Below are 16,073 nucleotides of genomic sequence, written 5' to 3' on the forward strand. Positions count from 1 at the left end.
ATGCTCAGTATTAGAGGAGCACAGTGAAGTTAATCCTCTCCCGGGTCAATCAGTTAATTTCCTCTTTGAAAACAAGGGTCAAAAATCCTTTTGCTTTGGAGAAGAAACTCGCGCATGCACGGCAAAAGGTATCGGACTGGGGAGGCGAGGTGCCCACGTTAACTTCTGGACCTTGGAAGTAAGAGGCATGTCCTGCAGCCTCGCCTGTTGTGCCCGTGTCCAACTTGGCCTTTGCACCTCTGCTTCCCCATGGCCTTTCAGCCCCGGTGTTCTTCCTTCGCAGGTTGGGGCTGGGCTGAAGCCAGGGCCAACAGTCTATCCGTGCTTAATTCTAAGCTCTGCATTCTGACAGCCAGACTTGTGCAAAGTTTATCTTCAGCCCCAGGACTTTGGGCTTCAAGTAAGCCCAGGAGAGGAATTATACCAGCATTCCAGAACACAGGAACATAGGAAGCTGCCATATGCTGAGTCAGACCATTGATCTGTCTCGCTCAGTATTGTCTACACAGACTGGCAGTCTCCAAGGTTGCAGGCAGGAATCAGCCCTATCTTGGAGATGCAGCCAGGGAGGGAACTTGGAACCTTCCGGCTCTTCCCAGAGCAGCTCCATCCCCTGAGGGGAATCTCTTACAGGCCTGTTCTGCTTGCAGCTCTAAAGATTTCACAAACGCATGTTAAAACAGAGCCGACCTGCTGCAAAGGCTGCTCCAGTGTGTTGCTGGTCTGATGCTCCAAGAATTTCCCCACCACCTCCTGCTTTCTAGGAACATAGGAAGCAAGCTACCTGCTAACTGATCCAAGAGGCACCTTTTAAAAGTGGTGGTTCTCTTTGTTGAGCAGGGGGAGAGCAGCTGGCCCTCTCCATCCTCAGCACAGCATCCCTCCAGTGGCGGCTGCTGGTGTCTACCTTATGCCTCTTTTTTAGACTGTGAGCCCTTTGGGGACAGGGAGACATTTTATTTATTTATATCTATGTAAACTGCTTTGGAAATCTTTGTTGAAAAGCGGTATATAAATATTTGTTGTATTCTTATTATACTGAGTCAGACTGTGGGTCCATCTAGCTCAGTATTATCTGGACACCAGGGCTGTACAATTTCGGCCCTCCAGCTGTTTTTGGACTACAGCTCCCATCATCCCCAGCCACAATGGCCAAAACCAGTGACCTTTGGTTGGGGATTATGGGAGTTGAAGTCCAATAACATCTGGGGACCCAGCGTTGAGAATCCCTGATCAAGAGGGCATTCCAGAGCCTGGGGGCAACAACGGAGAGGGCCCTGTCCCATGCACACAACAATTTAGCCTCCTTCAGAGTCGGCACATGGATCAAAGCCGCCCCACCCCCCGCCCCATGTTCTCTTTCCCTGTCTCTAAGTTTGGAGCATATCTGTGGAGAAGGGAGTGTTCTGTGACCAGACATAATAGAGTTTTTGCTCTTCTCCTGGAAATGGGGGTGGGCGGGGAGAGAAGCTGATGGGGGAGGAATGGGACCTCCCATTCCTTGCTCCATTCCAAAAATCGGAGGGGTTTTAGGCCCAGGAGGGAGGCCCAAGCAGGGACCCTCCAAAGAATAGCATCCTATCTCCTTCCTCCAGAATCCTTGCACCTGGGGAACCTGATTGTGAAGCATGGCTACATCTACCCCCTGAAGGACCCTTGCAGCCTGGTTCTGCGGGTGGACGAGACGCCCTACAGGTTTCAGGTAGGTCTGGGAGGGCCACCAGCCCCAAGGGTCTCTCAAACCGGCTGCCTTGGAAATGTGCTAGGACTGGGCAGGGGCCACAGACAAACACTACGCTTGAGGCCTTCAGAAGTTGCAATCTGGCCTGCTTGTAGGCTGGGGAGAAAACTGGCCCCCACTCCCCCACCGGTTCCTTGAAAGTAGGGGTGTGCAAAATGTTTCCGAAATCTCGAGAGCCATTTTGGAGGCCTGTTTTTCCCTTGCTGAATATTGGAAGCTGCCTTCTACTGAGTCAGGCCAGCTCAGTATTGTCTTCACAGACTGGCAGCGGCTTCTCCAAGGTTGCAGGCAGGAATCTCTCTCAGCCCTATCTTGGAGATGCTGCCAGGGAGGGAACTTGGAACCTAGATGCTCTTCCTAGAGTGGCTCCATCTTAAGGGGAATATCTTACTGTGCTCACACATCAAGACTCCCATTCAAATGCAAGCAGGGTGGGCCCTGCTTAGCTAAGAGGACAAGTCATGCTTGCTACCACAAGAACAGCTTTCCTCAAGGCTTTCTGGCCCAAGTAGGTTTTTCTGGCACTGGCTTCCAATCCTAGTGGGGTGGTGGTGGCTGGAGAAAGGCCTAAACATTGGTTTAAAATTGCCTGCTTGCCCATTTCCTTTGAGGGTGGTAGGTAGCACCAACTAACCCACTTTGGTGTCCCTAGGAGCTACCCATGGGGAACAATGGGGTGTTTCGTATTCCCTTATTGTTCCCTATGGCTGAAACACTTGAAACGTTTGGGGGTTTGTTCCGTTGAAACTGTGTTTGACTTGGTTGTTTCAAAGAAACGTTTTGGCCATTTGTGTTTTGTTTCGAGGTCAAAACAAAATGCAAAGTCAATTTCCTGCAGATCCTCGGTTGGCAAGGTTTTTCAGTGATTTGGGCGGGGGCATTCCAGTGATGGGGAGGTTTCAGAGGTTCGATCTGTTCATTCTTCTTGGTGACCCTTGCTGACCTTGCTAATTTAAAATACCTTTGAATGATTTGGGGGGGTTCAAAACATTTCCAGAGGTTCAATCTGCTCATTCTTCTTGGTGACACTTGGTGATATTACAGGATTTTTTGGTGATTTTTAAAGCTTTTGGGGTGGGGTACTTTCCCCTTTATTTTTAGGTCTTTTTGCAGCCATGGTCCCCCTAACCTGCTGTTTCCCATAGAATTTAATGCCTCTCCAACCACGAATTTGCCAACGGCGAGGCTTTGCCCGAACGGAACCCTAGTGGGTTGGCAAGGGATGACTGTGTTGCTCGTGACCCATGGAGCTGTGGGTGGTAGTGTCATGCCCAGAGAAAATGCCACTGGTTTCCCTTAGGATCTTATTCCAAGAGGGGAAAGGGAGAGATGGACCCAGGAAACCGAAAATAGGTCAAAACATATGATTATGTAACTTCTATTTTAAGTCAAGCAGATGTAACAACCAGGTACATGCACCATATTTAGCAATAGCAATAGCAATAGCACTTACATTTCTATACCGCTCTATAGCCGGAGCTCTCTAAGCGGTTTACAATGATTTAGCATATTGCCCCCAACATTCTGGGTACTCATATTTACCCAAATAGAAGGCAACTCTGAATTTAAGATGACACCTTAAAAGGTAGAGGTCAAATACAGGTTATACCTGTATTTACCACAAATTAAAAGGATTCTAGATTCAAGATGACCCCCCTATATTCAACAGGAAAGAACTGGGGGGGACCTTGTCTTGGAATTGGGTAAATACGGTATGTATAATATTCAGAGGTGAGGCAATGATAATAGATGACCTGCAGGCCACGCCTGCTCCTCAGTGGCCGCTCAGCAGGCTTATATAGGAACCTAGGAAGCTGCTATATACTGAGTCAGGCCATTGGTCCATCTGGCTCAGTATTGTCTACACAGACTGGCAGCAGCCTTTCCAAGGTTTGCAGGCAGGAGTCTCTCTCAGCCCCATCTTGGAGATGCTGCCAGGGAGGGAACTTGGAACCTTCCGCATGCGAGCAGGAAGCAGGTGCTCTTCCCAGAGCGGCCCCCTCCCCTCAGGGGAACGTCTCACAGTGCTCACATATGTAGTCTCCCATCCAAATGCAACCAGGGTGGACCCTGCTTAGCAAAGGGGACAAGTCATGCTTGCTGCCACAAGACCAGCTGAACTCAGGAGGACCCTGGGGGCAGAGGCTGCTTTTGCCCAGAAGGGGCCTGATGGATCCTCCCAGAGCCTCTGTCCTTCTCCCGCTTCCATGGCCTGGGGGGCTTCCACCCCACCCACCCACTGCCCCACAACCCAGCACTTCTTATTCCTCATCACCTGTTGCAATTCCAGCAGCAGTGAGCTCACTGGAACTCAACAGTAATCCACAGGCTCAGGGGTTTACAATAACCAGTGGAAAAGATAGAAGCGCTTCATTAAAAAGGAATCTTACTTCCTCTACTAATCATTAAGTAATTCGGAATAAACTCGGAACAGAACAAAAACTGCCCCCGTGTTGTGGGCTGCCTGCCCAGGAGTAGGAGGGGTTCACCAAGAAGACCAACATTGTCTCAGAGCCAGCAGACGAAGCTGCTGCCTCCTCGCCATCTTCCGCCCACCCCCGCCGGGGCAGCAGAATCACACCTCTTCCTCTGTGCCCCACAGACCCCGTATTTCTGGATGAGCACCAGATGGCCGGCCTCGGAGCTTGACTATGGTGAGTGGCGTCTCGCCGCCTTCTGTGCAAGGAGGAGCTGCATTTCACCCAGGCGGGTGTAGAAGCAGACAGCTTCCCAGCAGGTGGGAGAGGCCGGGGGCCCCTCTGTGCATCCCCTTTGTGCAGCAGGCCGCCCTGGGCACACAGCATCCTTGGGCACATGCAGAGGGCCCATCACTCCGGAGGCACCTCCACGCCTCTTCATTCCTCCTCCTCCTCCTCCTCCTCCTCCTCCTCCTCCTCCTCCTGTGCTGGCATCTCTCTCGGCACCAATGCACCTGGATCTGCTGCTGGGATTCTCCCATCATGCATCTCTCTGGAGCAGGGCTGCCGAACGTTGGTCCCCTGGCTGCTTTTGGACTACAGCTCCCATAATCCCTAGCCCCAGCGGTCAGGGATGATGGGAGCTGTAGTCCAACATCTGCAGGAGGGCCAGGGTGGTGCAGCCCTGCTCCGGAGAGACGCTCTGCCGGTGGAAGAACGGGAGAAACGCTACGGCAGTGGCAGGAAAGCCCATCGGGGCCAAGGACTGATAAGCCAGCTGGGGGGGGGGCATTTTGTCCAGAGCCCCCTCAAAGCTGGAGTGAGGAGCTTCCTGACCAATGAACTTCTCTCACTTTCAGCAATCTATCTGGCTAAGAAGAACATTCGCAAGCAAGGGGAACTCACGGATCACGAGAAGGTAATGGGCAAAGGGGGACGAAGGGCTAGTCCTAGTCCTGGCGAATGGTGGGGGTGGGGCTCAGTGGGGGCTGGTGTGCATCCCTGGGCTCCCTTTCCCACCCAGAATGACATCTATGGAATTCTCTGCCACAAGATGTGGTGACAGCCAACATGGATGGCTTTCAGAGGGGATGGCTATCAGAGGGGTTTAGGTAAATTCATGTTGGATGGTTCTATCAATGGATACTAGTCTGGTGGCTATAGGCCACTTCCGGCCTCAGAGGCAAGATGCCGTAAATACCAGTTGCAGGGGAGCAACAGCAGGAGGGAGGGCATGTCCTCACCTCTTGCCTGTGGGCTCCCCAGAGGCATCTGGTGGGCCACTGTGTGAAACAGGATGCTGGACTAGATGGGCCTGATCCATCAGGGCTGTTCTTATGTGCTTAGGAACCTTCTGCTTGCAAGCAGGCAGATGCTCTTCCCAGAGCGGCTCCATCCCCGGAGGGGAATCTCTTCCAGTGCACACACTTCTAGCCTCCCATTCAAATGCATACCAGGGTGGACGCTGCTTAGCTAAGGGGAGGAGTCCTGCTTGCAACCACAAGGCCAGCTCTCCTCCCAACCCTGACATGTGGTGCGTCTCCTTCAGGAGGACTACAACCAGCTGCACAAGAGGATCAACCACACCTGGGACTTTGTGGTCATGCAGGCGCGGGAGCAGCTCCGGTGAGCCTGCAGGGGCCGCCCTGCGGCGTTCGGGGCCAGCCGGGCAGGGTCAGGGGAGTCGCCCAGCGGTGCTGATGCCCCCTCCTCCTTGACAGGGCAGCCAAACAGCGGCGCAGGGGGGATCGCATTGTCACGGAGTGCCAGGAGCAGGCTTACTGGCTCGTCAACAGACCCCCGGTGAGTAGAGCGGGGTGGAGAGGGCCAGCGTGGCATACTGATTAGAGCGCTGGACTAGGCCTGGGGAGACCCGAGTTCAAATCCCCATTCAGCCATGGGACTTGCTGGGTGACTCTGGGCCAGTCACTTAAATAAATAAATAGAATCACCACGTTCAAAGGTGCCCCTTTGCCAAGTTAGCAGGGGTCACTTGCTTAAAGCTTACTTAAATTATTAGCTTTAGGTAAGCTAGCAATAGAGGAAACCGCAGCGGTTATATACGCCCAGTGTTAACACCTGACCTAAAGGGCCGTAAGTGAACCTAGGAAGGTGCCTGATAGAGATATTGTCCGCACTGACTGGCAGCGTCTCTCCAAGGTTTCAGGCAGGCGTCTTTCCCAGCCCTACCTGGAGATGCTGCCAGGGATTGAACCGGGGGCCTTCTGCATGCCAGGCAGATGCTCTCCCATGCCATGGCCACACGATCCACACAGTTTAGCAATGCTGTCTGTCAGCCACGCCCACGGCTGTGAACTTCATGGCTGTGGGGATTTGAACCCAGGGCAACCCAGCCTTTAGTACTCCCGATGTGTTTCCATAGGTCACTTGTCAAATTGTCACTTTTGCTTTGCTTTCTTTAAAACGTAGCAAGAAATGTATAGTAGCCAGGCTCTGTCCTAAATGGTAGCACTGGTTTTAGTTTTAGTTGACGAAGTAATTCTATGGTATGCTGAGTTCTTTCTTTGCTCACTCTCTCTCTCTTATGTTACGTTATGTTATAACCAGTGTTCCCTCGAACAGGGATTCCCAGAAGCTGTTTACAACTCCCATAAAGCCCAACCAAAGGCTACTGCAGCTGGGGATGCTGGGAGTTGTAGTCCACAACATCTGGGAATCCCTGTTAGAGGGAACAGTGGTTTTGACCTGTGGTCACAACAATAAGCTTATTACTGACTTACTAGTCCAATACTCTAACCACTGTGCCACCTTGGTACCTGGTGGGCCTGTAGCTGCTCCCACCTTTTGCTTCTAGCTGGTGGGTCCAGCTTCTCTCACCTCTGAGCCAAACAGATAGAGGAGTCCCCAAAACCAGGGCCGGATGACAACATGCTGGGACCCTAAACAATGTCAGGCTTAAAAGGCCCCATCGCGTTTTTACAAAATGCATTATTCTAACAAAAGACAATGGAAAATAGAAATAATAAAGCTTTATGTTTACTTGGCAAAGATGCAATGAAAAGCAATTTAACAAAAAACAGTTATTGTACAATAAGCCTATTTGCAACAGAAGTATTTTAAAGTGAAACGACTGTATTGATCTGAATCAAAGACTAGTTTTTTTTTACAAGTTCTTTGCTGTCAGAAATCTGACATTCAGCGTCCTCTTCCTTTTAAGGTAAATACAGATATAACCTGTATTTAACCTCTGTTTTTAAGGGAGTTAAATTCAGAATCGGCTTCTCTTTGGGTAAAGATGGTACGCTGTGTAAAACTTGGGATTGACTTGTTGGTTGGTATTCAGAGGCCCCTCCTCATGTGCGGCCCTAAACTGCAGCTGGTGCCTGCCTCGGGCCCTGCCCGCAGCCCCTTCTAGATGGCCTCAAGGGGCACCCAGTTGGTCTAGGCTGGGCAGGGTGTGTGCGGGAGTGGGAGAGACCAGGGCACGGATCTCTCCCTGTGAGTCTCAGCCAGTGAGGAGCTGCCCTGCTGACGCAGCCGAGGAAGGGATCCTCAGGCGGGTTGGTCCCTCTTACTCCAGAAAGCCAGACCCACATCAAGGGCCGGCTCTCCCTGGCTGCCTCCCACGGGCTGCCTGGTGGGAAAGCCGGCCATCCACGGGGGCCCTGTCCTTTCAAGTGAGCCAGTGAGAGGTGCAGCCGGTCTGCCCTCTGTACGGTGGGGAGAAAGACCCCGTTGGCATGAGGAGGCCGGAGTGCTGGGGGTCCCAGTGCCTTGTGCGCTGGCTGTCACCTTGGTCTGAGACCATCCTTGCAGACAGAGAAGGGGGGGGGGCTCCGCTGCTCCTCCTCGGCCTTGGTAGCCCCTGGGGGCAATGAAGGGAAACCCACACTGCTCTCCTCTGCTTTGCCAGCAGCCGGGAGCCCGGAGTGTGATGGAGCAGGGGCCTGAACGCAGGAACCGCCAGGGCAGCCGCGTCCAGCTGGTAAGTTCCGTGGGGCGGGTGAGGGGGCGGGGCCTAGCCACGGGAGAGGAGGCCTGTGTTCGCCCCTCTCCCCGGTGGCCCCTCGGAGTGAGGGGGAGAGTGAAGGAAAGAGGGAGGGGAGGAGCTGGGGGACTCATCGGCTCAATTCTAGCTACAGCCGGGTGTGGGGTGCTCCAGCCTCAACTTCCCTGGCTGGCTGGCCAGTCCGGTGCTGGGGCCAGCCTGTGCCTCCTGTGCCAAGGGGGAGACGCTTCCCTTCTGCCTGGGCTGCCCTCCATCGTGCCGGCTCTTGAAAATGCCAGGGTGGCCCGCAGGAAGCCTCCTCCTTCCCGGAGTGTCCGCCCTCTGGTTTCCCCATGGCCAGCTAACGAGCAGCCAGCCAGCCACGGCTGTGGGTCCCAGGCGTCTTGGGTCTGATGGGGGTGGAAGGAGAGGCCGGGGGCAGGGGGGAGAGGAGCTGTCTGCCCGTGCCATGCCCCCCCCCGGATGTGGCAAGCCCTCCCTCTCAAGGGGTGTGTGCCGGTCCCCTCCCTCCTGGAAGTCTGTGTCGCTCCATTGACCAAACTAACTCTGGCTTGTGTGTCTGGTCCGGTCTGGGTGCCGAGGGCTGGAGGGGGCAGTGCCTCGCTCAGGCTGGCTGCCGCCTCTCCCCCCCCGAGGGATGCTGGGTGGGTCGCTGGAGGGGCTGGTGGCTGGAATTGTGTGTGTCCTCCGTGTTGTGTGTCCCCCTCTCTGCCAAGGAGTGACCTCTGCCCCCCTCGTCCACGCCCCCACCGGCTTGCATGTCCCCAATTGACTTGTGGGCTCTGTTTTCTTCTCTCTCCTGTGTGCCGCTCTGTCCGTCTGTCCGTCCACGTAAGTCACTAACACGGCCACTAACTTGCTCGTTGCGGCTAGCGTGTGCAGGCGGGGGTGGCCTGTTGATACTTGGAGCGTGCTGGCGTCACTGGCGGGGGTGGGGGCACCTGGCGAGGGCGAGGGGGGGGCCTGCCTGGGCAAGAGAGGGTCCTTCTGGCTGGTGGGAGGGGGGCTCAGTGTTTAGGGCTGGGCTGGGCAAGGGGGTGGGAGGGGCGTGGAGTGGAGTGGGGAGAGCTGAGAGGCTGGCTTTTAAGCTGTGACGACGACGACTACTTATATACCGCTTTTCAATGAAAGTTTCCAAAGCACTTTACATCTAAAAATAATAAATAAGAAGGTTCCCTGTCCCAATCTACAAAGAAACGCAAGGCCATTTAATGTATTTATTTATATCTTATTTATTTATATCTGCTTTGGGGACCTTCTGTTGAGAAGCAGTATATAATATTAGTCGTATCTGCAAGGTAGACACCAGCAGCAGCCGCTGGAAGGGTGCTGTGCTGGGGCTGGATCGGGCCAGATGCTTTGCCCTGGTGCTTCACCTCAGGCCCCTTGAAAAGGTGCTTCCCTGCTCCATCAGCAGGGCCAAGGGCTCAGCTGAGCACTGCTCTCTCTGCTCCTCTCTTTCCTAGGAGAAGAACATGGACTACTACAAGCGGGAGGTGAGTGTGTGTGCTGGGGAGTGCCTGACTCGGGCACGGGGGAGCCGAGCCAGGCAGAAGAAAGGCCTTGGTCGGTCGGGAGAACCGGGACGGGCTGGGGATCGGATTGCCTTCCGATCCGAGTGCCATCAAGAAGATCAGGAATGCAATTTGCAAAACGTGTATTTATCAGTGAGAAACCAATACTCGCGAGAGAGTTGTGTCTGCATTTTATTTATTTATTCATTCATTCATTCATTCATTCATTCATTCGATTTCTATGCATCATTCATTCATTCATTCGATTTCTATGCATCATTCATTCATTCATTTATTCATTCATTCAATTTCTATGCATCATTCATTCATTCATTCATTCATTCATTCGATTTCTATGCATCATTCATTCATTCATTCATTCATTCGATTTCTATGCCACCCTTGCTAAAAATGGCTCAGGGCGGTTTACACAGAGAAATAATAAATAAATAACTACACAATCTAAAAACAAACATCAGATAGACCCCAGCAACAGTCACTGGAGGGAAGCCGTGCTGGGGGCTGGAGAGGGCCAGTTGCTCTCCCCCTGCTAAATAAAGAGAATCACCACATGAAAAAGGTGCCTCTTTGACAAGTGAGCAATATTGTTAACCATCTAGCTCAGAGCCAGGGGCTCCTCTCTTGGGAGGAGAGGGCCACTCGCTTCTCTGAGGGGGCGAGTTGTGGGTGGGGGACCAGGGAGGACGGGAGGGCCGGGGAAGGGAGGACCCTGCACTGGGTTCGAGTCCTGGGCACAGTGCTGACTCTGCCCGCAGGGAGGCCAAGGTGGGCCGCTGTGACTGAGACGGCTCATGCCACCTCTTGCAGCCGGAGGGTCTCTGAGATGCTCTTTGCCCCCCGGGGGTGCTGGCTGGGGGCAGCTGCTAACCCCTCCTCTTGAATGCAGATCCGATACTTCCGCACCGCCATGGGCCGGGCCCGTGTCAAGTCTTCCCTCTGCCTGGAAGGGTGAGTGATCCGTGATGCTCTGGGCCAGGGGTAGCTAGCTGGGTGCTCCTTCCTGTGGACCTCTGGAAGGCGCCCGAGGTGGAGGCGCTCTGGGGCCTGCCCTCTGCCTGGAAGCCGGGGCACAAAGTGACCAGGTGGTGGCTGAAAAACCAACTGGCTGCCCCGTGAAGAGGGACTGGGTGCAGGGGTGGGGGCTTCCTCCTGTGGGGTGAGCCACAGCTGGGCACAGAGGCCCGGGAAGGACCGCCAGGTACCTCTGCCTGGCCCTGCACAGGCCCCATACAATCGGGCAGCCGGAGGAGGAGGAGGAGGAGGAGGAGGGCTCTCCACATGCAAAGCAGACCGCGTGTGCCTGCCAGGAAGTGCAGCGGCACAAGTGCATCAGTGGGCAAAAGGGAGGAGGGAGGGAAGGAGGAGAGCTGGTCTTGTGTGCATGAAGGGTCCCCTTTGCTCAGCTGGGTCCTCCCTGCTTTGCATTTGAATGGGAGGCTACATGTGAGAACACCCTAAGAGCTTCCCCTCAGGGGATGGGGCTGCTCTGGGGAGAACACCTTCATGCTTGCATGCGGAAGGTCCCAAGTCCCCTCCCTGGCAGCATCCCCAAGACAGGGCTGTGAGAGACTCCTGCCTGCAACCTTGGAGAAGCCGCTGCCAGTCGGTGAAGGCAATCCTGAGCTAGATGGACCCAGGGTCTGACTCGGTATATGGGCAGCTTCTTATGTTTCTATGTTCCATCCAAGTACAGGTGGCCCCCGGTCTCCCGCCACCTCACCCCACCCCGGCCAGGATTTGCCTGTGGCGAGCACAAGTCACGCGGGTTCTCCCGCATTTGGTTCTCTTCCGCTTTCTGGAGATGCACCCTCTGCCAGGCACCCCCATAGGTGCTCCTGTTGGGGAATCTCCCCTCTGTCCCACTCAACCGGCGCCTTCACTCTGCCTGCTGTCCTCGCGGCGGGGCCATTCTGTGCCCCCCCCAACCGGCCCCGCCTTGCACGCCTGCTGCCTGTCTTTGCAGATACCTCAAATTCAATGAGCAGTACGTGCCCCACGACCCCATCATGTCTGGCTGCCTCCCCAGTAACCCCTGGATCACGGACGACACCATGTACTGGACCATGAACGTCCCCACGTAAGTGCAGGATTTCCCTGCCGGCTGTGCTGCCCGACACGCCTCTGCTTGGGCACTCATGGCGGGGTGGGGGGAGCTGGGAGCGGGGCTGCCCTATGACCCCGTGGCACGGGCCTCGCCCTCTTGTTGTAGCGGGCGGCTCAGAGCGGCTCGATTGCACGGCCGCCTCCGCCCCAGTGCGGGTGTCGTCTTTTGCACTCGGGTCCTTCCCTTCTTGCCCGGCAGGGTGACGGTGCTGACCAAACTGCGGGTGGAGCGCTGGAGTTTCGGCTTCAGCGAGCTGATCAACGATGCTCTGGGACGGGTGCAGCTGCTGGAATTCCTCAAGAAAGAGTTCAGCGGTGAGGGATCCTCCTTCGGGCGTGCCGTCGGGAAATGGGGGCCGGCTTCCGTGCTTGAGGAGGCTGCCGGGAGGATCGCAGGATGTCCTCCTTGTGGTCGAGCAAGCACGAATGGTCCCCTTTGCTAAGCAGGGTCTGCCCTGGTTTGCATTTGAATGGGAGACCACGTGTGTGGGCACTGGGAGATATTCCCCTCGGGATGGGGCTGCTCTGGCTGACGGCCCGTTCTCTCCTCCCTTCCCCCCCCCATCCCAGCCGAGAACCTGAGCTTTTGGGAGGCGTGTGAGGAGCTGCGCTATGGGGAGCAGGCCCGCATTGCTGAGATTGTGGACTCCATCTATCAGTAAGCTGTTTTTTTCCGGGGTGGAAAAAGTTAGCCTGTTCCGGGTGGCCGTGCTAGCCAAGGGTGGTGCTGAGGGTGTGAGCACTGCCTGGCAGGACTCTCTCTCTGAGGCGGTGGGGTTTGGTCTGTAGGGCCAGAGGAGTCCCTTCTCCAGCCCCACGGATTAGACTTCTCGGGGCTAATCGGAGACAGCCCCAGAGAAACCGCTGGACAAGATGTGTGGCTGACTCGGCCTTCAGCCCTCAGCTGCCACGGAGACTCGTGGAGCTGGAAGGGACCCTGGTTGAGGCCTTCTCGTCCAGCCCTCTGCTCTGTGCGGGGAATCTGCTACCCGGCATCCCTGACAGATGGCTGCCCAGGCTCTGTCTGAGAACAGTTGCTGGATGACATTGAGCTCCAGCCCTTTCCCCATAGGATGGGTCCCTCTGCTCCCTCCCCAGAGGTCTCGTGTGTTCGGGGCCAGCCCAAAGAGGAGCATCTCCCTTCTGCCGGCTAGTGGCGTGCACAGAATCGCGCCTCTGTGGTTCGGCGCCGGGGAGGTGGTTCTTTAAGAGCGGGGGGGGGTTGCACTTACCCCTCCTGCCACTTTCCACCCGCTGGCGCTCCTTTTAAAAAGCAGTTTTGGGGGCGGCAGCGTATCTCCCTGCCGCCTCTGCCGTTTTCCCTGGCACCGAACCGCGAAACTGTGCCACGTTCGAACCGATTCGGAGGCCTCCACAATGGCCTCTGGACCGGTTCGTTGGCATCCCTACTGCCGGCTCTGGGGGCTCTCATCCACCCCACTAACAGGCTTTTCACTCCCTCCAGGCAGTTCCTGGCTCCTGGGGCCACACGCTGGGTGAACATTGACAGCAAGACCATGGAACGGACCCTGGAGGGCATCAAGACCCCACACCGCTACGTGATGGATGACGCTCAGATGCACATCTACATGCTGATGAAGAAGGTGCTGGAACCAGCCTCGGGCCCCCACCCTAACCCTTGCTAATTGATCAAAGAGGCAGCTTTTTAAAACTGTGACTCACCTTATTGATCTGTGGATGTCCTTGGTAGAATGCAGGAGGGGTTTACCATTGCCTCCTCCCGCACAGTCTGAGATGATGCTTCCTATATCTTCCTGTATCGCTGCTGCCTGATACAGGTGTTTCCTATAGACTGGGGAAGACAGCTCCGCTTCTCGTCCCATTGACTGGGAAACACACCAGCAGGGATTCGAACCTCTGGCTTGCTAGTCAAGTCATTTCCCCGCTGCGCCATTAGGTGGCTTTACCCTTGTTGAGAAGCAGTATATAAATATTCTTCGCCGTCGTTGTAGACTCGGCTACCTTGGGGGAAGCAGCAAGGTGGGCCCTGCTTGGGCTGGAGTCTGCCTAGCACAATCTCAGTACCCCCCTGCACAGACACCCCGGGTTCTCAGGGCCTGGTACTCCGCTTGGTTATGCTGTGGGTGTTGGGGAGCCTTGTGAAGGCCAAGGAGCAGTGCTTGGGGCATGGCCTCCCTTTCCTAGGAGCAGGGGTTTCGCTACAATTGTACAAAGAGGGACAAAACATCTCTGGGCCCCTGAGTGGGGTGGGGGGAGCCCCTCCTGGCTAAGCTTGCTCTTTCCTCTCCCCCTCTTCCACCCCCCTGCCCATCTCCCCAACAAGAAGAATCACTGCTGGTGACTCACCTTGGCTTCAAGGGAGATGAGCCCTCAAGGGGAGGGGAGAGGAGTATCAAGCAGCATCCCTCCCTCCCTCCCTCCTCCTGACTGGCTAGTGCTCAGGTTCAGCCCGCCCCTCCTCAGCCTGACTGGTTGAAAGGAGAAGGGCCTGGGGGGGGGTCCACCTCCGCTTCTCGTCCCAGGGCCCACTGCAGCCTTGCTACCCCCATGTCTAGTAGGGAGGTGGGCTTCTGCCCCCCCCCCGCTTGCTGCTCTCCCCTCCTGACCCACTGCTCTCCTTCCTCCCCACCCCCACTTAGGACTCTTATCCACGCTTCCTAAAGTCCGACCTGTACAAGAATCTGCTGGCAGAGGCTGTCATCCCTCCTGAGACCAAGAAGGGGTGAGTGGGTGGTGGTGGGGGACCAGACGATTGTCCCCTCTCGTATTTTTTCATCTGGGCGCGGAATGGGTTTTGTTCCGGGCGGCAGCATCAAGGCCGTGTATGCACACCTGCATTCAGCATGAGGCCTCCCTGATTCTGCCTGAGCGGGATCTAAAATTAACTGAGCGGACCTCCAAAAATGTGTGAGGAGGACACGCACACACCTTAGAGCAGCCCTGCACAACGTAAGCCCAGATCCAGCCCGCAGGGTCATTTTGGATGGCCCGGGTAGCCAGCAGCAGGAGCCCCAACATTTGGCCTTTGTGTGGGGCTGGAACAGCCAGGTGCCCACTGACCGAGCAAGGACAGGGCTTGTTTTCTGGCCACTCTCCTTGGTTAAAACTGTGGGCCCCTGCGGGGATGGGGGGAAGGACCCACAACTAACTAGTAATTGCTGTAATATTATATGTAATTATCTTTAATTATTAATTATCTTTATAATTAATTTGACATCAATAATCAATGCACTAAAAATGGGCTTCGGACCCACCGTACGTTGCCAGGGTTGTTTCTGGCCCTCTGGGACGTGTGAGTTGTGCACCCCTGCCTTAGAAGGAACGCCGGGCTGGATGCGCCTGGGGGGCGAGCGTGACCCTTGTTCTAGCGACAGGGGCGACATCTGTCCCAAATCGTGGCTTTGCCCCGGGGGTGGAGGGCGAACGAGGCAGCTGGCTGGGAGCAAGTGCCCAGGCGGGGCAAGTCAGTGGGTCAGCTTTGGGTGCTCACCCCACACCCTCCCTCTCTCCCTCCCCCAGGGTGTTCCCGTTCATGCGGAAGCAGCGTCACTCCAGCCCCAGCCCTGCCTTGATGCTGCCGGCCGGGGACCAGGAGCTCAAGGCTGAAGAGAAGAGCAAAGCCGGTCCAGCCCCTCTGGCTGAGCCCCTCCCTGAGGAAGACGGCTAGCGGGGAGCCCCGTGCCCCACTCCCTACCGCCGAGGGGCTGATGCTCACATCCCAAGAAGAGGATGGGGGCCAGCTTCAGCCTTCCTCTGCCCTGCCTGCCCCAGAGGCCGGGCAGGCGCTGTGGACTACTCCTCTGCTGAATTGGGACGCTTTGCCTCCACTGCTCTTCCCAGCCACAACAGGAAACAAGCCATAGGGTGGCGGCGAGGGCCTGGTCTCATCCCCGCTCGCCAAACCTCCTCATGCACTGCCTCCTCTGCCTTATCTGCTTGACTTACGGGAGCACATCCCTATGTACACACACACACACACACACACACACACACACACACACACACACACCACAGACCCCCCTGCCCATGTCACGTTGCCTCAGGAATTAACCCCCCTCCTCCCCGCCCTCGGGCGTAATCCTCCACCCAGCTGCTGCTGCCTAGTAGCAGGGAATCGCTCCTCTCCCGGCCTCTCCTGCTCTTTCCCTGTCCGTGGAGGAGGAGAGGCTGGCTTTCTCCTGGCTCCAGTTCTCCTACCTGTCCTGCATGGAGTGCCCAGCTGGGCAATAAAGGCCTCCTTTGGAGAGCAATGCAGTCTGTTGTCTCTGTGGCGGGTGCGGGGGGGGGCAGGTGAGGGAGCAGCCTTTTGGTTTGGTGGGCAGAAG

General features: G+C 55.8%; 1 protein-coding gene across 7 annotated transcripts in view; it reads left to right on the plus strand.

Moving 5' to 3' along the window:
* Positions 1-15,977, plus strand: part of RGS11 (regulator of G protein signaling 11) — a 19,180-nt gene extending 3,203 nt beyond the window's left edge. For 2 of the 7 annotated variants that reach the window (XM_053276919.1, XM_053276921.1), the window contains 14 exons: positions 1,596-1,702; positions 4,344-4,395; positions 5,019-5,077; positions 5,708-5,784; positions 5,880-5,961; positions 8,033-8,104; positions 9,595-9,624; positions 10,550-10,611; positions 11,627-11,740; positions 11,966-12,081; positions 12,337-12,424; positions 13,232-13,370; positions 14,388-14,470; positions 15,268-15,977. In XM_053276919.1, the coding sequence (XP_053132894.1) occupies positions 1,596-1,702; positions 4,344-4,395; positions 5,019-5,077; positions 5,708-5,784; positions 5,880-5,961; positions 8,033-8,104; positions 9,595-9,624; positions 10,550-10,611; positions 11,627-11,740; positions 11,966-12,081; positions 12,337-12,424; positions 13,232-13,370; positions 14,388-14,470; positions 15,268-15,415 (1,229 nt within the window). In that variant the 3' untranslated portion in view covers positions 15,416-15,977. Of the gene's footprint in view, positions 1-283; positions 401-1,595; positions 1,703-4,343; positions 4,396-5,018; positions 5,078-5,707; positions 5,785-5,879; positions 5,962-8,032; positions 8,105-9,594; positions 9,625-10,549; positions 10,612-11,626; positions 11,741-11,965; positions 12,082-12,336; positions 12,425-13,231; positions 13,371-14,387; positions 14,471-15,267 lie in introns of all 7 variants that reach the window. The other 5 variants (XM_053276915.1, XM_053276917.1, XM_053276916.1 and 2 more) reach the window with 5 other exon arrangements.
* The last annotated feature ends 96 nt before the right edge of the window (positions 15,978-16,073 follow it).

Source organism: Hemicordylus capensis, chromosome 13, assembly GCF_027244095.1.
Source record: "Hemicordylus capensis ecotype Gifberg chromosome 13, rHemCap1.1.pri, whole genome shotgun sequence".
In the NCBI taxonomy this organism is placed as follows: domain Eukaryota; kingdom Metazoa; phylum Chordata; class Lepidosauria; order Squamata; family Cordylidae; genus Hemicordylus; species Hemicordylus capensis.